General features: G+C 39.6%; 1 protein-coding gene across 2 annotated transcripts in view; it reads left to right on the plus strand.

Moving 5' to 3' along the window:
- Positions 1–23,596, plus strand: part of CAB39L (calcium binding protein 39 like) — a 90,946-nt gene that overhangs the window by 59,443 nt on the left and 7,907 nt on the right. For both annotated transcript variants that reach the window (XM_008052034.2, XM_021709542.1), the window contains 2 exons: positions 2,719–2,784; positions 12,504–12,647. In XM_008052034.2, the coding sequence (XP_008050225.1) occupies positions 2,719–2,784; positions 12,504–12,647 (210 nt within the window). The remainder of the gene's footprint in view (positions 1–2,718; positions 2,785–12,503; positions 12,648–23,596) is intronic.

Below are 23,596 nucleotides of genomic sequence, written 5' to 3' on the forward strand. Positions count from 1 at the left end.
GCCGTGCCCAGCTGTTAATTTTTTAAATGGAGAATAATGATTGTACGTATTTCTAGGGCACATCTGATATTTTGATACATACACATTATTTGATATAATGTATCATCATCAAATCAGGGTAATTAGGATTTCTGTCACCTCAAACAGTTATCACTTCTTTGTGCTGGGACCATTCCCCCTCCCCACTGCCCTTCCCAGCCTCTGGTCATCATCATTTTACTGTAGGGTGAATCATTTTATTGCCAGAGGTGTCCCCAAACTTCAAGACTAGAAGGAAATAATCTATTTTTGAACTTAGGAAATGAACTGCTATATAGTTGGATTGTTCAGTAAACATATATGCTAGATGGACTATCAAGGAAAGATTAATTAGAGGTTACATTTGTAATAAATGAAAATAAATGAAGGCTAAGATAGCATATGACAAAATCTGTAGTATCAACTAACTGCTCATCTTTCCTATAGAATGAGTGAGATAAATGCTTTACATCCAGTAATAATACATGACATTTTGAGTGACTAATAAACTCATTCTGTTTGGCTCCTTACTTAACTAATTTTATTTTATTTTATTTTGAGTTGGAGTCTCACTCTGTTGCCCAGACTGGAGTGCAGTGGCCACTACTGGCCACCCCAGCCTCGACCTGCTGGGCTCTGGTGATCCTTCCGCCTCAGCCTTCCAAGTAGCCGGAATTACAGGCATGCGCTACCACGCCCGGCTGATTTTTTGATTTATTGTAGAGATGAGGTCTCGCTGCCCAGGCGGGTCTCGAACCCATGGGCTCAGGCAATCCACTCACCTCAGCCTCCCAAAGGCGCGGGATTACGGGCTGAGCCACCGAGCCCGGCTAACTAATTTTCTTTTTGTATTTGTGTGCCACATCTTGTGTAATTTGCTGGTTTCACAGACGCCGAGCCTATTGCTTTGGCCTGAATACTAGCTCTTAGAACTCAGGCCCCCTCAATCTCCTCATACTTCTTTAGTTATGTATTTTCCTAGCATTAAACCATGAAACTGAGGCACATGCTATAAGACTCTAAAATAATGAAACTGGCAGTTTGGGGAGCCAATCACACCTTGTCCATGTTTACATTTTATAGTTACAATTAAAATTTATTATAAGGTTTGTCTGATAAATTTAATGGTCCAAAAAAATTATCCTTGTGTTTCAGGACAGAATAAATAAGTCATTTATATAAAAGAGTATAATTAGTAGTGATTTCAATGTGAGCTTCATATTTTTAATTTTACTTTTCACTTTCTGGATCCTCTATTGCTAATTACCGTCTGCGTGGCCCCTTACACATGTGTCGCACCCCTGGCCCTTGGCTTTCTGAGGGTGATACTGTTCTCCACCCTCTAGTTCCTGAGCTCTCTTGCCTTCCCTCAGGCTGTGCTGGCTCCTCCCACTTTAGTGGTCTCTGTGCTGTGCACTTACACATGGTGGGAGGTGAATGCTGAACTTCCCCAGCTCAGACACTCTGTGTGAAATCGAAGGGCCCAGATCATGATAGGTGACCTGGTAGTGAACAGGAGAAGCCCAGGTATAACCTCTGGCAGGAATGGACATGCTCCAGAGAGGCCAGTGGGATTAGCATGGCCATTATGCAGCAGAGGTCACCTCATTCCTTACCTGTTCTTGTGTGATTAATTTGACAGTCTGATTCTTTTTTTTTTTTTTTTTTGAGTGGGGTCTCACTCTGTTACCCAGGTTGGAATGCTGTGGCATAATCATGACTTACCACAGTCTTCCTGGGCTCAAGTAATCCTTCTGCTTCAGCCTCCTGAGTAACTGGGACTACAGGTATACACCACTATGCCCAGCTAATTTTTGGATTTTTTTGTAGAGATGAGGCCTCCCTATGTTTTCTAGGCTTATCTTGAATTCCTAGGCTCAAGCAGTCCTCCTACCTTGGCCTCCCAAAGTGCTGGGATTACAGTTGTGAGCCACTACACCTGGCCTTGCCAAGTGAAGTTCTAAGTGTATTTAATCTTTTCTCAAATTGTTTGTGGACCTATACCTACTAGCAAGATTTCTTTAAAATGGCATAAAATGAGTTATCTTGCAACTTTTTTTTTTTTTTGAGTTGGAGTCTCACTTTGTTGCCCAGACTGGAGTGCAGTGGCATGCTCCTGGCCACCGTAGCCTCGACCTGCCGGGCTCTGGCAATCCTTTCGTCTCAGCCTTCCAAGTAGCCGGAACTGCAGGCACATGCTACCACGCCCGGCTAATTTTTGATTTATTGTAGAGACGAGATCTTGCTAAGTTGCCCTGGTGGGTCTTGAACCCACAAGCTCAGGCAATCCACTCGCCCTGGCCTCCCAAAGTGCTGGGATTACAGGCTGAGTCTGGCCTCTTGCAGCTTTTAATAGATGTTTTATTCAAAATGATTTATTGGGAGGACTCAAAATTACTCCATTTTTCTACTTCATTTCTAATTTGCAGAACTCAGGTAAAATAGAGAAGCATACCTCTTCCATCTCTTGATCTCCCTGTCCTCCAGCATCTTCACATTTCAAGGAGAATAGTAAAAGGGTGAACTCTACCTCTGAAGAGTGCTGATCAGCCTAAGGCTAAGCACAAAGAGGTACAGAGCACATGACTAGGTTGCACTGGGCTGGAGGCTGGCAACTGTCTCCAGAAGAAGAGAGAAAGCGAACCTTGTTCCGAGAATGCACTGCTGATTACTCTCTAATATTTATTTTCTTTTTATTAGATTTTTGAAGACTATGAGAAATTGCTTCAGTCTGAGAATTATGTGACTAAGAGACAATCTTTAAAGGTAATTTCAAATTTCTTCAGTTAGACTCCCTCCCAGGTTGGTATCTCATTAGCAAACGATTAGTCTCTCAGTAGATGAGTAAATACAGAAAAATTAAAGTATCTTTGTTTTTGGTAACTTGAGAAGTAAGTAGGTTTTATGTTATGGCTGTACTTTGATGCAAAATAATTTAAGTGTCTTGCCTCCAGTGCTTTTGGAAGTAACAATATAAATTATAAGTACATGATAAATTTTATAATACTGCTTCTAAGAAAGAAAACCAAACTTAAGTTAACTTGGCTAGAACCATAGTTCTCTCCTAGGGGATGTTTTCTGGAAATGAAAAGATCTTACTCTTAGAGTAAACAAAGACAGGAATCACTCTTAATAAGGGAGACTCAGTGAGGCTCCTGTAATTCTCTTTCAGTATATCTTGAAATAGAATAGGCAGAAAAACATCATCTTATGTTTCTTATACATCTCTCTCCTAACTAGACTTGGGGAAGGGGGTGTATTTTGCAGAGAAGGGGAGAGGAAGAGGAAACAAGGACAAAATATGACACATAAAATGCAAAAATTAGATTTTGAAGTTTTAAGCACAGTAATTGTTACACTCTTAATATATTTATTTTTTAGCATAAAACAACTTTTTACTATAAAATGATATTTATGTAGTTGAAATGTTGTGGGGCTTCTGGTGTGTGTGTGTGTGTGTGTGTGTGTGTGTGTGTGTGTGTGTGTGTGTATGTGTGTGTGTTTTTTAGATTAGAAAATATAGTTTATTTAGAAGGTAAATTAGAAAGAGAGAAAAAGAAGAGATTCACCTCCCCAAGGGAAGGGAGAGGGCCACGCTTTAAAAAACATGGCCTGGTCATAGCTCAAAGAACTCATTGCCACACTATAACTTAGCAAGGCAATGACCTGGGGGCTTCTGTTTTATGGGAAGCATTTATCTCCTAGACTTGTAATATATTTTCCTAGAGAATTTTTTTTTTTTCATCATGTTTCATTGCTAGGTCTCTTTTCCTGAGCATTCAAGTCAGTCAGTGTATTACTGCAGGTCATTTTAAATACTGTCATCACCTAACATGACATATTCAAGTTATATTTACAAAAGGGATTTTGAAATATGAAACATGGTCATTCCTTTAGAATTAAAAGAATAATGTTTAAAAAAAATGAACTCTAGCAAACAGATATGTGAGAAGGCCACTTGATCACATATAGAACACTTTACTTTTCTGAAAAACTGCCAGGATTACACTGAAAAACAATCTGGAAAGAGGTTGAAAGATGGTGTAGCTAGCAGGGAAAGAAAAACGTCAGTTCTTAATTACCTATACACAGCTTAGTTGGATGAATTATTGAGGAAGGAAGCATGAGGGAGGTAATAGAACAGCCATTCCATTAGTCAACAAATACGTGTTCATCTTCCAGACATATGGTGGCAGCCAAGAACAGCTCTGTGGACCTCAACATTCTGTGGGAGGAAAGCAGACAGGAGACAGTAAACAAATACATCATTTTCAGGTGGTTTTAAGAACTAAAAAGCAGGGTAAGGGGGCAGAAGACGATGACTGGGGGGATAGATATGTGTGTGCCAGAGTAGCTGGAGTGTCAGCCAGCCCCTTCCCTGACAAGTTGGTCTTTAAGCAGAGGCCTAAATCTGTGAAAAATCATGGTGACTCTGGATAAGGGTATGTGTGTGTATGTGTCCATAAAACCAAATGATAGCTGGGCACGGTAGCTCACGCTTTTAATCCCAGCACTTTGGGAGGCAGAGGCGAGAGGATTGCCTGAGCCCAGGGGTTTGAGACCAGCCTGGGCAACTTGGTAAGACCTTGTATCTACAATAAATCAAAAAATTAGCCAGGCATGGTGGCACATGCCTGTAGATCCAGCTACTTGAAAGGATGAAGCAGAAGAATCACCAGAGCCCAGCAAGTCAAGGCTGCAGTAGCCATGAGTGTGCCACTACACTCCAGCCTGGGTGACAGAGTGAGACTCCAACTGAAAAAAAAAAAAAATGACATCTGCTATTTGAGGCTTTTATCTTCCTATGAAATGCCTGTGGAAATGACAGGGAGCCCAGTGGAGTAAGGTCACATCCATTCACAAGTGACCCTGCCACCCCTAGTGGAAATGTGCCTGAAGCTGCCATTTGGCCAAGGGGAGGTAGGAGAGTGCTTAAGGGGAGGAGAAGTGGGATGGAGCTGCATCCCTGCCCTCCACATCTCACTCCCATACTCAAAAGAACGTTTCTGGCAGATAATAGATTGACTGTTTTTAGTTAAGCAATTTGTATAGTGTTCCAGTTTGCTAAATATCACACTTGTATTATTTTTACATGTCAGGATGATGACATTCATAGAACAGTACATTTGCTTCTAAATATTGGATACAATTCTAAGCTAGGGCAGTCAATTCAGTCTATTTTGTATTATGTTTTTGATGATTTAGTTTGTCCATGATCTTGCATTAGCCATGACCCACATTCTGCCTGTTTTTTTTTTGCCTTCACTGAGTGTTAAACGGAAAGGTCAGTTTTCATCCAGTCATTCAACACTCTTTATGGAGTTTTCCCTTTGGGTTGAAAGCCTTTCAAGGAGATCCATCAAGGAAAGCCCACAGTGTGCTGCCGTCTGTGCTAGAGCTTATAGTGATGAGACCAAACTGTGCGTGGAACTGACCTCCAGGAGAAGACAGTGACCTCAGTGCTGTGTTCTTCCTCGTCCAGAATACTCACTAGAAGCTGATGAAAATAAGGATATGTCCTGTTGACACAACCATATCTTGTTTTGTGAAGGGCTCCCCAAGGATAGTCACAGCTAGAGGAGACTGTCCATAACACAAGAGATGGTGACCCTGGGAGGAAGGTGGCAATTGGAATAGTCAGCAGAGATGTCAGTGCTCTGAAGGGCCAGCATATGGGAAACTGCTCATAAATTTTCCAAATCCTTCTTCTTTTTAGTGGGAGTCTGTCAGATATTGGACTAAAGTACAGAGGTTCAAATGAACTTAAGTGACTGAACCAAACCATGAAGAAGAAAGCGGAAGGTCATAGTCTTTAGAATGTGTCCTTGTACCATTTTCAGCTGACTCAAGGACTTGTGACAGGATTTTTTTCTGTGATTGACCATCTCCAGGACCACAAGCAAAGTCACAAAGCTGGCACTGTTTTCTTTACCCAAGGATTTTTCTTCCAGTCGTCTTCCTGCTTTCTCTTTCCTGCTATCCCATTGTCCCCTCCTACTCCTGTACCCTTTGCCCTAATTCTCCTCTCGGGTGTCTTCAGCCTCACTTTGTCCTCTTCCCCCGTTAACATTTATAAGGTAGTTAGAGCAGAGCCTAGTTCATGGTAAAAACTATTGACATTTATTAAACAAATCAAGCTAAATTCCATAAATAAATATTCCTTGTCATTATCCCCAGAATTCATTATCTCCAGAGTTAAGTCTCTGGAAGAGATTGACCTATTCTATATTATAATTATTATTACTATTTGAGTCAGAGTCACACTCTGTCACCCAGACTGGAGCATAGTGGCACGTTCACGGCCACCGCAGCCTCGACCTGCTGGGCTATGGCGATTCTTCCTCCTCAGCCTTCCAAATAGCTGGGACTACAGGTACCATGCTCAGCTAATTTTTTTATTTATTGTAGAGACAAGGTCTTGCCATGTTTCCTGGGCTGGTCGTGAACTCCTAGGCTCAGGCAATCCTCTTGCCTCAACCTCCCAGAGTACTGGGATATTGTAGGCATGAGCCACTGCACCTGGCACTAATCTAATTAATAATTGGGACTAACTAGAGTGTGAATAAGACTTATTCCTACCAGAATGCATTTGCATTTAAAAATAGAAGCCTGTCCATGTGGTAAGTGTGTTATTGATACGGTATATAAGGCAAATTCGAGAGGCAGCAGAGGGGGTGAAAAGTTCCTTTCTTGCCACTGTGTATCCTTCTACCCTCCTTCCCATGATTTTCCAGCAAGAGACCTCCATGCCGTTCCCAGTGACATGGATAAGGAGCAGGCCATATTTGTATGTGGCATGGAAACTCCCTTCAAACTCTCTCTTTTCAAACTGTTTGTGTTTCCTATGTATTTACAGATGCTTCAGCCTATTCTGAGGCATTTTTCCTGTTCTTCATGAATCTACCCAAACATACTATTGGTTGCTGTTCCTACCTGAAATCTTTATGAGTAGGAGTCTCACAAATAGTTTATTTACAGGATGGTAAAACCAAGTACTGGTTGGATAGTGGTTAAAAAAAAAAGAAGAAGAAGCACCTGACAAAAGAGGAATAAATTAGTATACTAAGAATGCAGAAAATGTTGAAATGGTTACTTAAGAGTTGGCTTTTTTGAATGTCAGATTATAGGCAAAGATATTACTAAAATGGTCTTGTATCACTCTGTTTAAACAAACAAAAAGGTAGATAACTGAAATGGGTTCATATATAAGCATCAAACTCATGAAGTATTGTTTGCTCCTTTTTTGATAGAAAAATGTTATTCTGTGATGTTCGACTAAAACAATTTTGGTTTTTCCTTTTAAGAATTAGATCTGGTAGCAATGTGTTCTATTGTGACACAACTATGTTTATATGTATGGATTCCGTAATTTTTTTACATAGATATTTCATAATCATAGGAAACAAGAGAGGTTAGATTATTATAATAGCGACTTTGTAAGTAATAACTGTCTTAAGTAGTAAGCTATTTTTTGATTCCAAAGTATTTGTTACCTGCTGCCTTTTGTTAATCACATTCTAGATTTTTCTGAGCCATCTTGGGCTACTTGATTCCTGGTGTCAATAAAAAATAATTAACAGGGAAATTCCTTTCCCTCATGTGACAGAGCTTAGGAATTTATTTATCTTCTTCAGAGGCCTGACATTTAATTACCAGCAAGAAAGATTATAATTCAAAAAAAGCTTGGTAGAATTTGGAAAGTTTCTTGAGCTCTGATCAATTTAATTAAAACACTAGGTTTTAAAACTTATTTCCTCTTGCTTCATGGTTTTGTTATGTACTATGAGGCACACAAAATAGGAAATTAGAAGAAATAAAATATGACTGTTTTCCATTTACTTGGTAGTTCTTGCTCTATAGTGCTTTGTGTTATTATGGAATGTAGCAATTTGTCATTGTTGATATTAGTTAAATAGATTAACATTCAATGGCTAAATGATTCAGTGTTGTTAGTCAAGTGATTTAGCACAACTCATTGTTTCAGAAAAGTTGTGAAATTGTATTAGTAGAGGATAGAGTGGATAGAATTTATATGTAGGTATCCCCAGGTAATAAAATTTGAAGTGACTTAATCTCAATTTAACTCATCAATGTTACTTCAACAAATGTGTCTTGAGTATGTGCATATGTATGTGATTTTTTAAAAATGAAATTCCTTTTTTGCTGAAACCTTTTTGATATGTCTGTATATGATATATATGTGTACATACATGGTATTTGACTCTGTCTTCATATATCTATCTTTTTTTTGAAAGTAGGGTTCATTGAGAGGTCAGAAAAGCTCCCACAGTGGGAGAGAACCTGAGGGGGTTGCCCTCTGCATATATCTTTAGAAGGCAAATAAGTCTCTTGACAGCTTCACAACCAGAAGGTTTTGTTTTTGTTTCTGTTTTTTGGAGGGTCTGGTAGCCATTCCTTTTATAAACATTTAGGGAGCTCCTATCTCCCTGTCACTAGAAGAATTTAACCTAGGTGCTCTTCTCCAAGTTGTAACCATTCGCTTGTTAGAAGATAAGAGTAATTTTATTATTCAGAGAAATAGCAAAGACAAATGGCTACATCAGTTGCCAGGGGAATTTGGGGTGAACTATGAAAGAGCTTATAGAAATCGTGCTGTCAATTCCTCTCCTAGGGATCAGGTTATCCTTTGTCTTGAGGACATGTGTATGGGATGGCTTGGCTATATAAATAAGGTAGAATTTTACTGTTTCTGTGATCTCTTTTTTTACAGATTACCTACCATATTGTTCTCTGGGTGTGCATAGTCAATAATAAAACAGCTTTCCTTCCTTCCTTCCTTCCTTCCTTCCTTCCTTCCTTCCTTCCTTCCTTCCTTCCTTCCTTCTTTCCTTCCTTGTCAGAGTCTTACTCTGTTGCCCAGGCTGGAGTGCAGTGGCATGCTCATGGCCACAGCAGCCTCTCCCTGTTGGGCTCAAACAAACCTTCTGCCTCAACCTTCCAAGTAGCTGGAACTACAGGCATGTGCCACCACTCCCAGCTAATTTTTGATTTATTGTAGAAGCCCTGCCAAGTTGCCCAGGCTGGTCTCAAACCCCTGGACTCAGGCAATCCTCTCACCTCTGCCTCCCAAAGTGCTGGGATTACAAGCATGAACCACCACACCTGGCTAAAACTGCTTTCTTTCTTTTCTGCATTTTGTGGAGAGGATTCTGTGTTGGTAGGACTTTATTGTCCCCAACAATATCCACGCACGTCATGCAGTTGGGATGTCTGAGGATTTGAAACACACTCTTACAGAGCCGGCACGTGAAATAGGCTCACTAAAGACTCAGTACTGCAAGGCAGAGTGAATTCCACTGGAGAGAAGAGGAAAGGCTTTCTCAAACATAGTATCTGGGCTAGTCCTGAGAGGATGGGTACCGTCTGAACAGGCAGAGAGGAGGTAAAAGAATTTTGCAAAAATTTGGAGCCAGAGGAGTGAAACTACAGAGGTGGAAGAGTGAGGAAAACTGAGAGATAGAGCCGAGGACAGAAAGCAGTAGAAATGATGCCAGGTCACAGAGGGCTTTGAATGCCATCCTAAGGAGTTTACTTTTTTCCCCTAAATCCATGGGAATCTAGGTATTTGTTTGTTTATCCAGTGACTTTATAAGTGGAATTAGTAAAAATACAACCGATTTCCAGGAAGATTACTTTGACAAAATAAGCAAAATGGATTGGCTTGGTGAAGACAGGAGAGACCACTGTGCATGCTGTGTAGTAGTCTAGCAGAAAAGTAATCAGAGTTTGAGTGAGAATACTGACTGTAAAAATGGAATGAAAGATGTTCAAGAGACATTTTAAAAACAAAAATAGTAGATCTTGGATGTAGATGTTATGTGAGCAGCAAGGAAAAGAAAGGAGCAGAGAAAGACATTAACTGTCGTCCCTACAGCAGGGGTTCCCAACCCCCAGGCCACTGATGGAGCCTGTTAGAAACCAGCTACTCAGCAGGAGGGGTACAGTGGGCTACCAAGCTAAGCTTCATCTGTATTTATAGCTGTTCCCCAATGCTCACATTACCACCTCAGCCCTGCTTTCTGTCTATCAGTGACCGTATTAGATTCTCAGGAGCACAGCCCCTATTGTGAACTGCGCATGTGAGGGGTCTAGGCTGCACCCTCCTTATGAGAATCTAATATCCCTGATGATCTGAGGCAGAGCTGAGGTGGTGATGCTAGCGCTGGGCAGTGGCTGCAAATACAGATTAACGTTAGCAGTGAGGTTTGACTGCCCATCCTTCTCCCGCTCTGCCCATGGAAAAACTGTCTTCCATAAAACCAGTCCCTAATGTCAGGAAGGTTGGGGACCGCTGCCAGCAGAGTGTCCACAAGGGGCTGCCCAGTGGGCAGTTAGAAACATGGTCTAGCATTTAGGAAAGAAGTTGAGACCAGAAGTGTAGATTTATTTTTTGTGGTTTTTTTGAGTTGGAGTCTCACTCGGTTGCCCAGACTGTAGTGCAGTGGCCGCTCCCGGCCACCGCAGCCCCGCCTGCTGGGCTCCGGCGATCCTTCCGTAGAAGTGTAGATTTGGAGGCATCCTCCTCAATGTTACAGTTGAACCCATGAGTATGGGTGAGACTGTTGGGAGATGAGAGACCCAAGTAGACAGCTTGGAAGATTGACAACCTGAGAGTGCAGAAGGGGGGAGGAGGAGGGGCAGGAAAATAGTTAGCAAAGGAACAAGCTGCAAGAGATAAGAAAAGAAGAAGCAGTGGCCTTGAAATCAGGAGCAAAGAAAGTCTCCAGAAGAGTGTTGAGTTAGCTTCAGAGGCTGCAGAAACTAGGGAGGATGGAGGTGAATAATTTAACTATGCAGTTGCTATTTCATGTGCATGAGAATGACTAGTGACCAGCCAACATCCAACAGTAGTCATCCTTTTATTTTTTCAGATTTAACAATTGTTATTTTCATACACTAAAGTAACTTTAAATTGTGCCATTCTTATTTATTATTAATAAATAGACAAAAGATGCATCATAGGTAAAGATTGTTGCTTACTGGTGTTCTCTCTCTCTCTCTCTCTCTCTCTCTCTCTCTCTCTCTCTCTCTCTCGCTCTCGCTCTCTCTCTCTCTCTCTCTCTCTCTCTCTCCCACACACACACACACACACATATTCACATCTGGGCCTCTGTTATGATAGACAACCATGCCTCAGTTTGATGTGATTTCTCCTCCCATCCAGGATTTCTATAACCATGTAATGATGTATTATTATCCTGAGGCCGCCAGAAAAAGTCCAGGAAATAGGACAATTGAAAATGAAGTGTATCTCCTATATAAAATTATATTACGGTGCCTTTCAACCACCTGCTTGCTGAACCTTTAGCAATTGCTACCATTACAGTGGGAACAAAAGTTTCAAGCCAGATATGGAATTGAGACCTGGAATCCCAGCATACTGGGAGACAGAGGTAGGGGGATTGCTTGAGCCCAGGAGTTCAAGACCAGCCCAGGCAACATAGCAAAAATATGTGTGTTTGTGTGTGTGTGTGTGTGTGTGTGTGTGTGTGTGTGTGTGTGTGTGCGCGCCAGGTGTGGTGGCACACACCTATAATCCCAGCTACTTGGGAGGCCCTTGAGCCCAGGAGTTGGAGCCAGGAGTTGGAGCTGTGATTGTGCCACTGCTTTCCAGCCTGGGCAACACAGTGATACCATACCCTGACTCAAAAAAAGAAGTTTCTGAGATAGTTACAATAATACAGTCAGCCATGTTGCTAGAGGGTCTTCAGCTGTTCTAACATTGGGTATTTTTGTTCTAGAATAATGATGCATTTGGGAAACTATTATTTGTTCCCAGAAAATGTTTTGCTTTCCTTTTTATATAAACTTGCTGTACTTTCTAAACTTGATGTGGATTCAGTATCAATAATTTTTTCTGGCTCTATATCAGTGTTTAAAATAAAAGTCAGGAGAAAGGTATAAGTCACTTAACATAACTGTCTTTCTAGTTAACTACTGGAGTATATTTATTCAGGTAAAGGAGGAGTAATTATAGGGACAATTTTGCTGTTCCTAGCACCTGAATGCCTGTGGAGCAATATGTTAATGGAAAGGAAGATAATTAAAATAAGCATTGAAAATAATACATTCATTTCTAGCTAGCTCTGGGTGAGCTGCAGCAATAGCTAGAAAAATGCATTAGGCACCAATGTTAGCCAAAAACAACAACAACACATAAAATGTTTAGGCATGGTAATCTCAGCACCTTGAGGGACCTAGGCAGAATGATCGCCTGAGGTCAAAAGTTTGAGACCAGCCTGGGCAACATAGACCCAGTCTCTACAAAAATAAAATATTAAAAATAAAAGCATAAAATAGCGACTTTTTTTAAATGCCTGTGCTTTAAGATGCACTTAAAGACTCCAGTATTTTTCATACCGTTCTTACTCACATTGATATTTTGTTTTTCATTGACAAGTGGTAACGTATATTTTGTGTAAGGTGACTCTGAGATTATAGCTTTGATTTTGTGTTCCTTGTAGCTGCTAGGTGAGCTGATCCTGGACCGCCACAACTTCACCATTATGACAAAATATATCAGCAAGCCAGAGAACCTGAAACTGATGATGAACCTCCTTAGAGATAAAAGTCCCAACATCCAGTTTGAAGCCTTCCATGTTTTTAAGGTAAATTACAAGCAATGGAAATAATGTTATAGATTTTTAAATTTCAGTTTCAAATGACAAACTCCCTGCTTTTTACTCTCCTTTATACTTGAGAGAAAAGAAAGTAAGCAGTCTTTCTTTTTTTAATGATTTAGATGACATTTTAGAGTTCTTTTAATGAATGTTCATTTGTTTCTAAAAGGTTTGCTAACCAACTCACACATCTACATATTTTCATTTCCTTTTTTTTTTTTTTTTTTACTGAAAAAATGGGTGGTACTATTTCCCCCAAATAAGTAAAAGAAATCAGTGATCGATCTACCCCAAACCCTGAGCGTCAGCTTCTGAATCTTTTGCTTCCCACAAGCACTGTCTCTTGAAATGTTAAATGAAGCCCTGAAAAAACACACGGGAACTACTCATTTTATTAATGTATTAGAAATATTTTTTACAATGCATTTTGCTATGATAGAAGAGTAGCTCCATAGCATGTTTTTTTTTCTTTCTGATTTTTAAATATAAGTCATAAAATCACCTCCCAGAAACTTTGGATGATAGAATAAAAAAAGAAGTAGAGTAGGTGGGAGAATTGCAATGTAATTCCATACTCCTAACCTAACTATTGTAAACAGTTTAGTACATTTTATTTTCCTGTGCAAATATTTGAGTTTTTTTCCCCTACAACTGTATTCACATTGTACAAACAGTTGATATCCTAATTTTATAACTTAATGCAATACCATAAGTAAACATTTTCATTATTGTTATATATGGTGGTTATAGCTAGCAGTTTTATTGGCATTGTAGATTATCATTGGGCATATTTCTTCTAGTTTGCTTAAACAGTTCTATCATTGATATTTAAGTTGTTTTCATTTGTTCTACTATACATAATACTGCAGTGTGCATTTTATGTATCTGGCTTTTTTTATCATTAGGATTATTTTCTTATGATAGATACCTAGAGTAGAAATAAGAATTCAGTGAACTCTGATGTTTTTTGGTCTTTATAATGTGTATTCAGTGATAGAATGTATAGATCTATAAATAGAAAGCATGGCAGTTTGTAAGGTAATTATTGCTTTGAATGGTAATAAAATTTTAGTTGATCTTTCAGCTAACAGATATTTATTTTCCAAAAAGCCACTGGAGCAGTTAAATCCTGAATTAATTTATAAATTGCATTCAATTTCATTTGAAATCTCAACAGTACTTTTCCTGGAATCTGACAAGTTGATTCTAAAATTTGTGTGGTAGAACCATGGCTTATGATGATCTGTGGCAGTTTGGAAGAATGAGGTAGGGGCATTCACCCCACCAGATATTAAGACTTATTATGGATTGACAGTAAATGAAGATGGTATTGTATTGACTTAGAGATATATAGAGCAACAAAACAGAGTAAAGGGCCCAGAAATAAGCCTACACCAATGTGAAACTTGATATTGATAATGTAGGGATTACAAATCAATAAATGCTTCTTAGATAATGGGTTATCCATGTAGAATACCCTACACTCCACTATACACAGAAATAAATTCTAGGTAAAGATCTGCACTTGAAAACCCAAATTGTTTAACTTTTAGAATAGAAATATGTTGTCTTTATGATATTGGAGTGGGAAGAATTCCTATAAAAATTGCAAACCATAGTAGAAAATACTAATGTGTAACTACATTAAAATTTAAAACTTCTGTTCAAAATGTCTAAGACATCATAAGCGAAGTGAACAGCTAGGATAGAATGTGACATATATAAGTGACAAATCATGAAGAAAAAGATGAAAGGAAAACAGGAAAAGGATACAAGTTGGTAGTTTTCATATGCGGAAACCTGACTGGCCAATAAATGGGTGAAGGTGCACATCTGACTTGTAATTGTGAAAATGGCCATTAAAATATCAATGAGACACCATTTTACATTCTTCATACTGGCAAAAATGCTTGAGTCTGACAATATCACATTTGTGTAAGGTTAGAGAGCAGTGGGAACTGTCATACATGGTATAAATTGGTATAATACTTTGGGGAGTTTAGTTTTATTCTGGATCACAGAATTGAAAGTGTGAATACCCTTAAACTCTGAAATTCATTTCTAGGCAATTTCCTAGAGAAATTATGGACATGGTCATAAAGAGTCAAGTACAGTAAGTCCTCACTTTTTACTTCATCCATAGATTCTTGGAAACTGGAACTTTAAGCCAAACGGTGTATAATAAAATGTTTCTTTCCTCATCAACCTTATAATGAAACAATGTTGTTTGAGGACCTGCTGTACATTGTCAATTTCCAAGAACCCGTGATTACATTAAGAGAGTACTTACTGCCCAAAGATGTTTATCACAACATTGTTTACAATGGGAAAAAACATAAGTGGACATCAGTGGGAGACTGGGAAAATAAGTTGTGCTATATTCGTACAATAGTACTATCATAATAGGTTAAAATAGAGCTATGTGGATCAGTGTGGCTACATCTCAGAGACGTTTTATTGAGTGGAATAAGCAAATGTGAAAAAGATGTCACTTATTTAAAGTTTGAAAACATGCAAAATAATACCATATGTGAATTCATACATATGCAGTTGTAGTCTAAAAACATGCATGAATGGCAAATACCAAATTCAGGATATCGGTCAACTCAGGAGAGGGTAGGGAAGAGAATGAAAGATGCTGTGTAGAAGTGTGCAATAGCCTTCAATTATATTAGTGATGCTTTATTTTATTTTAAAAAATCTTAAGGCAAGAATGGCAAAAATGTTAAATCTTGGTAGAGCTGATGGTGGGAGCGTGAAGTCTAATACATTATTCCTTGTACTCTTCTCTGTGTTGGAATTATTTCATAAAAAGTAAATAAACTGAAGGAAACAAAAATAAGAGTGCTGTAGGACTGGAAAATGTCTACATAATAAAAACAACAGACCTTCTCACAACCCCGGGACTGAAGGAATTATAGAAGGATGTGTGTCATGTCATTTAGCCCCCACAGAACTTTAAGTATTACTCTAGATCAGAAAAAAACTTTATATAATTTTGTATAAAAAGTGCCACATAATAGAAGGATTCAGTGGGTAGCAAAATAAAAATAACCTATTTCCATCCTCTGAGAAGATCAGAATTTGGATCACCTCATCATTGGACAGAGTAGGTACATTTAAAAATAGTTGACCACTTGTTTACTTGTATGTGTATAAATTGGCCTACCCAGTACCTCAGCTATGTTCTTTCCACTGAAGTGTGAACTAAATTGTTTATTTGCCAAAAATATTGTTATTTAGAAAAAAATAACAGCTGAGTCCTAGAATTTTTTTTGTTGTTGTTGGAGTCTTATTCTGTAGCCCAGGCTGGAGTGCAGTGGCTCCATCAAAGCTACCACAGCCTGACCTGCTGGGCTCAAACTATCCCTCTGCCTCAGTCTTCCAAGTAGCTGGGACTGCATGCACCCTGCTAAATTTTTTATTTATTATAGAGATGAGGTCTCACCATGTTGCCTAGTCTGATCTTAGATTCCTGAGCTCAGGCAATCCTCTGTCCTCAGCCTCCCAAAGTGCTGAGATTACAGGCATGAACCACTGCACCTGACCCTAGAATTTTTAAGTTGCTTTTCCATATAATTTTGAAGTAAATGCCTAGTTTCCTACCTAATTTCCACAATAGTGTGAAAAAATTATATATCCTAAAGACTCGAATTTCAAAACACCAAAGCAACCATAATAACAACAGTGTTGGTAAAATTTTAACATTCTGTAGCTCACAGAGCACTTTCCCTGACAAAATGTCATATCATCCTCACCTCATCTGTGAAGTCAGGCAGGTGTGGTCTCCTCATTTCATTGATGAGGAAACTGCCTCTCTGAGAAATTAAGTGACAGGCCTGAACCTGTACAGACCTGGCCATCTTCTGCCTTCAAATCCTGTGTTTTTCTTCTACGTATCTCCACATACATGTAGGCAACTGAGGCTGGTAGATTACAAATGGCAAAGTGCCTCTTTTCTGGACTTTGTGTTGTAGAAGCTCTTTGAGAACAGATATTCTTGTCTGATGTTTTTTTTCCTCTGCTGTATCACCTAGCACCTAGAAGAGTCCCTGGCACCTTGTATTTATTAAATATTTAATTAATGAATGAATAAGTGAATTAATGTGTATGTAAGGAAAGGAAACTAAGAACATTTGTGCCTCTGAACCAGATAAGGCTGCCAGGTAAAATACAGGATGCCCAGTTTGTTAGTTCAAGAAAACGAGCAGATAGGAAAAGAGAGACTGAAAATGGGTAGCTCAATGGCAACACAGGTTTATTCCAAGGAGGAGACCCTGGTGGGGGGTGGGGGTAGTCCAGGAAACTGAAGCCTACTACCGCTTATAGGCTAGGGCAGTTATAGGGCCTGGGGGGAGAATCTGTGTGGTTGGCGTTGCTAGGGGGTAACTAAGACTTGTGGTTAAGTAAGTTGAGAGGAAGCCTTGCGGTTAGGCTAGGTGTTAGAATGCGTTGCGGCCTAGTCTGGTTGGTAATTTTCCATCTCGGGCAGCTAGCAAAGTGGCAGGAGTGTTTAAGATGGTGTTACCTGGGCTCACACAGGTAAACTTGAAATTCAAATTTAACTGGGCATCTTCTTTCTCTTTGCTAAATCTGGTAACTCTAAACTGGAGAGACGTCTATCAGTTTTCAAATATCTGGACAAGAACAGAGTCCTGTGTAATAACACAGTATTAGTTTTTTTAAAAATCCTTTCTGCAAAATGTTTGACAGGCATTATAATGTTAAATAGCCATAGCTGTTCTAATTGGAGACTATTTAGACCCTTCCATTCAAGCATACTCCTTCAGAACCTTGTAGATCTGGAGTTTGTGTTTTGTGCAGGTGGTCTCACCTGGGAAGTCTTGATCCATGTCTGCACGTGAGGCTGGGAGGGTGAGGCAGAGAGCATGTGTGCATCACACTCACCCCTAACCCACTGGTGAAGCTGAAGGACTCTGGGGACAGCAGCCCATAAAAAGGGTTCCGAATGGCCATTCTGGCTAATAGCTCAGTGAAGACCTGTGAAGGAAAAAAAAAAAGAACTGAGAAATGACTGCACAAAGAGAAAAATCCAGGAGAACAAGTGATCAGTGAGTAGAGACTTCAGAGGCACAAAGAAGTTGGCATTTTCCTCAACTCTAGTCAGACTTCACTGGGATAGAGTTGATGTTGACAATTCTAGGAATCTTGAGATTGGCCATCTTGTCAGGTAAATGACTTTTTCTTAAGGATCCCTAGGAAAGGAGATTGCACAGTTCCTCTGAGGGACTTACCTGAAGGAGAGGATACAGGACAGAGAGGCCAAAAAGAAGAGCCACGTGATTTGGAAAATAAGAGCTATGTGGAAAGATTTAAAATACAAACATGCCAAAAAAAAGATCGACAGAGAAATGTAACAGTGGTACTTGAGGACAGAGCACACCTTTCAAAGATGATCATAACTCAAGCCAAAAGCAGCTATTTCCACATGGAGGCTGAGGAGAATGACTATAAATAAAGTCCGTTTCCTGGGGGTGGGGGCTCTAGATGTTGGAATTAGTTATTAAGAATGGTTAAAGAGTTGCCTTTTCAGGGTATTCCATGGGGGAAAAAAATTCTTGTTTGCCCAGAATTACTAGTTGGGTTGTGTCTGAAGTTGAAAGATGAATTAGCTAAGTTCTTGAGATCCCTCTCATTTCTGAGAATCTGCTCTTTCTATAGTTGACTATGTTAAGTGTGTTAGAAATATGAATTATCTTTTTACGGTATTACTAAGGGAAATGCCAGTACATTCTTTCTTTGGTTAGAGGATAATTACATTTTTCTAAGATTTTACCCAATATTATGTTGAATAGTTTAGCTTTTCTCACTTTGCATTGTTTGTTGTACTAAGTAGTGATATAATGGAGGATAAATCATTTTTACTACAGAAAATAATTGCAAATAATCATAATTTAAAGAATGTTTTTTAAACCATAATAAAACTTTAAAATAGTTAAAATGAGCTATTGGACTCAAATATGAATTTTAATAACTTACATCTGCTTGGCAGTAGACATTTGGAAAGGCAATTACTATTATATGTGCCACTGCAGTGATTTCTTGTTGAAGGAAGTAGCAATTACAATTTAATGAGCAGTTACTGTGTGCAAGAGACTCTAAACATTTTACAAGAGACTCATTTAATACTTTTAAAACCCAATAAAAACCGGGCGTGGTGCTCACGCCTATAATCCCAGCACTTTGGGAGGCTGAGGTGAGAGGAATGCCTGAACCCATGGGTTCAAGTGCAGCCTGGGTAACTTGGCAAGACCTCATCTCTACAATAAATTTAAAAAAATTAGCTGGGCATGGTGGCACACACCTATAGTTCCATAGGAGGCTGAGGAGAAGGATTGCCTGAGCCCAACAGGTCGAGGCTGCAGTGGCAATGAGCGTGCCACTGTACACTCCAGCCTGGGCGACAGAGTGAGACTCCAACTCAAAAAACAAAAAAACACCAAAAAACCCCCAATAAAGTTTTGTCCACAAAAAGGATGAAAGCACAGATACATGCTTATAACATTGATTAATCTTGAAAGCATTATGCTAAATGAAAGAAGCCAATCATAGAAACCACATATTTTAAGATTCCATTTACGTAAATGTCTAGAACAGGCAAATCTCTAGAGGCAGAAAGTAGATTAGTGGTTGCTTACAGTTGTGGGGGAGGGTGACCGCTAATGGGTACAGGAGTTCTTTGTGGGGTGATAAAACATTCTAACATTGATTTTGGTGATGATGTCACAATTCTGTGACTATACCAAAAAAACAAAAACAAACAAAAAAAAAACACTGAAATGCATACTTTAAATGAGTAAACCGTATATGAATTGTATCTCAAAAAGCTATTTTTAAAAACTTTCTAAAAACCCAGTGAAATATAGGTAATCACTATACTATATTCCTTCTACAAGACAGCCTATAAGTTTGAATTATTCAGTTTAAGTTAATGTATTCTCTATTGCTAAGGAAGTTTCCAGACAACTTATATCTGGCTGTCAAAAGGCAATATGAAGACACTGAAAAAACTTTGGCAAGAAACACGTTCCCACTTCTTTGACTCACAAGTTTACTTTAAAGTTTTAAAGATGAGAACTGTGTGACCATAGCTTTCCATCAGACCCCCTTTTCCTTCCTCGCCCTTACCTTTAGATAAACACTAAGGAACATTTGAACCCCCAGTCCATCCTGCCACACATGGAGTGGGTGAATCCAGGGACAGCGCTTAGCTGCATTTGCTGGTGGAGGCATGAGGCACAGCCCCAGAGCTGCACAGCTGCTGCCTGGTGGCTAAGGATCCTGCTTTCACTTCTCTAAGCCTCTCTTAGAGATGGGTGAAAATAGTACCTTCCTCCCAGAGGTGCTGTCATGTCAAAAGAATATAATAAGTATAAAGTGTTTAGCATAATGCCCAGTGCATAGCAAGGACTCAGCAGACCATGTCTGTTACCACAGCCCTGACTATACTTTTTAAATGGTGACTGTGTCACTTAATGTAGGAAGAATCTGTAAGTGTAATATATATATACATAAGACATATATATGTCATATATATGTATACACATATATATATGTACACACACATTTTTTTGTTGTTGTTGGAATCTCAATCTGTCACCCAGGCTGGAGTGCAGTGGCATGCTCGCAGCCACTGCAGCCTCGACCTGCTAGGCTCAGGCAATCCTTCTGCCTCAGCCCTCCAAGTAGCCGGAACTACAGGTATGTGCTACCACGCCCAGCTAATTTTTTGATTTATTGTAGAGACGAGGTCTCACTATATTGTCCAGGCTGGTCCAGAACCCCTGGACTCAGGAAGTCCTCTCACCTCGGCTTCCCAAAGTGCTGGTATTACAGGCTTGAACCACCACGCCCAGCCTAAAATAAAAAACATATTATTAGGTGAAAAATGGGTTACAACCATTACATACAGAATGCAAGCCTGGTTTTTTAAAAAAATATTTTTATAAATAGCTGTGGGTACAGGAAAAGATGCTGAAGGACTCGCATCAAATATTCACCGTGGTTATCTTTGAGCGGAGGCATCACAGAAGTGATTTTTCATTTTACCCCTTTGTGCTTTTATTATTTCCCTAGTTTTCCACATGTGTCATTAGAGTGATGATAAAAATGGTACCAGTGAGAAGGACTTCAGGAGATACCAGAGATTTTTGAGCATCCTGTGATGGCCTCCACCACCCTCACTTCCTTCTAGGGTTTTTATTCCTCTGTTGATGTACACTGGAGTTCAACCTAGTCCTGTTGTGGCCCATTAGTGCTTGAAGACACCAAACCAGTTCAGGGGTCGTGTCCTTCTTTCTCAAACAGGAAAAAAGTTAACAGTGTCTGATCAGTATTGACAAATATTATATCAAAATATTCGAAATATTTTGTTACTCCGATTTATATTTGATTTGAGTATATGTTCATTTGAATAAGAATATGGTTGTCTCATTTTATACTTCCATGGAATGGAATTTTGCTTAGAGTAACGGAGTACAAAGTCTTTTGGGTTTGCAGCATGCATTGACGACAGTAAGGTCAGCAAAACAGAAGACTAACCACCCAATACCTGGTCTGGCTCAAATCCCTCTTGGCAAAGTAGACTGTGAATGAAATTAATGAATATATGTGTAGGACACAGTTTTTTCATTGTTCATAAAAGCATTCAGGTTTAAAATGGAGGGTACAATATTTTTAGTCTTGTAAACTAAAAATATTTGAGTTGTGGTTATATTTGCCTTCCTCTCGCCATGCCTGAGACCTCCATAGATCACATTTCTGAGACATGTTATATAAACTAAGTAAGACTGCATTCAAAAAAGAAGTCATGGGTAGTCTTATTTGTTGAATTTGTTTTGGGGTGATTTGTAAATCATATTTTTTAAAAATGGGGACAGCAGAGAGAACTATAAATTATCTATACTGGACATTATACTCAAAAGATGTGGTTCCCCATACCTTGAATTAAAATTGCACTCCTAGCCTGGGCTCGGTGGCTCACACCTATAATTCTGGCGCTTTGGAAAGCCAAGGTGAAGGATTGCTTGAGCCCAGGAGTTCACAACTAGCCTAGGCCACTTAGCGAGACCCTGTCTCTACAAAAAAAATGAAAAATTATCTGGACGTGGTGGCACATACCTGTAGTCCCTGCTACCCTGGGATACTAAGGTGGAAAGATCTCCTGAGCCCAGGAGGCTGAGACTGTGGTAGTCGTGGGAGCTATGATTGTGCCACTGCACTCCAGCCTGGGCACCAGAGTAAGAAGCTGACTGGAAAAAAAAAGGGCATTCCTTATGATCTGCTCTTAAGCTCAAGTCTGGCCGAGGGCCTCTGCGTGCCCCAGCCATCCCAGGGGAATCCTGCACTGTTGCGTTTTTTTACATCTGTTGCCTCTAGTCAGCAATTACCTTTAGAGGCAGCAGGATTGAGGAGCCATAGCAAGTAAACATAAGGAAATATTTTACACTCGAAAACAAGCAACATTTTCCGGAGGTTTAAGGTACAGTATATGGATTCAATGGAGTTGAAGCAGTGATGCCTGTCTGTAGATCCAGTGCTTTGTATATTTATTTTGGTTTGAAACATAACCTTAGTTTGTCTGTTATATTTAATTTTTTTTTTTTGGAAAGACTCTTGAGTTATTTATGTAGTTCCCACAGAAATGCCACAATTTTTAGCTGAAACTTCACAGCAACTCCTTTGTCAGCAAATGGTACCCAGAGGAGACACACCTTTGGCTCATGTGCGTGATTTCTCACCATACCAACAGGGATTATATAAACAAATATTTATATAATAAACAATGTAAACAAGCCTGGAATACCTTCGTAAAAGATATATAATCTTAGTTTATTGTTATAAAATTCACAGAACCTAGAATTCTGCATTTTAACCATTTTAAAGTATATAAATTTGTGCCAGGTATTGTGGCTCACACCTGTAATCTCAGCATTTTGAGAGATGGAAGTGAGAGGATTGCCTGAGTCTAGGGGTTTGAGGCCAGCCTGAGCAATGTGGTGAGAACTTGTCTCTACAATAAATCAAAAAATTAAATGGGCATGGTGGCGCACGCCTGAGGCAGAAGGATTGCCTGAGCCCAGTGTGCAGAGGTTGTGGTTGCCACGAGCATGCCACTGCACTCCAGCCTGGGTGACAGAGTAAGACTCCGATTCAAAAAAAAAAAGTATACAAATTCAGTGATGTTTAGTATATTTACAATGATGTTGAACCAACACCAAATATAGTTCCAGAACACTTTCGTAACCCCAGAAGAAAGACCTGCACTCATTAAGCAAACACTCCGTTTTTCCCTTGCCCCCAGCCCCTGGCAACCACTGATATGCTTTCACTTATTATTTCTATAATAAGGCTCTATGGATCTGCCTATTCTAGGTATTTCATATAAATTCATATTTCATATAAATGGAATTATAGAATATTGTGGACTTTGTGTCTGGTTTCTTTCATTAGTATGTTGTTTTCAAGCTTCGTTTCTGTTGCAGCATGATCCACCAGTACTTCATTCCTTTTAATAGCCACATAATAGTCCTTGCATGACTATACCACATTTTGTGTACTGTTCATCAGTTGATGGACATTTGTGTTGTTTCCATCTTTTGGCTACTATGGATAGTGCTGCTATGAACAAGTACAAGTTTTTTTTGTTTTTTGGGGTTTTTTTTTTGAGTTGGAGTCTCACTGTCACCCAGACTGGAGTGCAGTGGCCGCTCCCGGCCACCGCAGCCTCGACCTGCTGGGCTCCAGCGATCCTTCCGCCTCAGCCTTCCAAGTAGCTGGAACTACAGATGCAGGCTACCACGCCTGGCTAATTTTTGGGGGGTTTGGGGGGGTTTTTTTTGAGTTGGAGTCTCACTCTGTCGCCCGGACTGGAGTGCAGTGGCCGTTCCCGGCCACTGCAGCCTCGACCTGCTGGG

Source organism: Carlito syrichta, unplaced genomic scaffold, assembly GCF_000164805.1.
Source record: "Carlito syrichta isolate Samal-C Ts95f unplaced genomic scaffold, Tarsius_syrichta-2.0.1 Scaffold254042, whole genome shotgun sequence".
Classification (NCBI taxonomy): domain Eukaryota; kingdom Metazoa; phylum Chordata; class Mammalia; order Primates; family Tarsiidae; genus Carlito; species Carlito syrichta.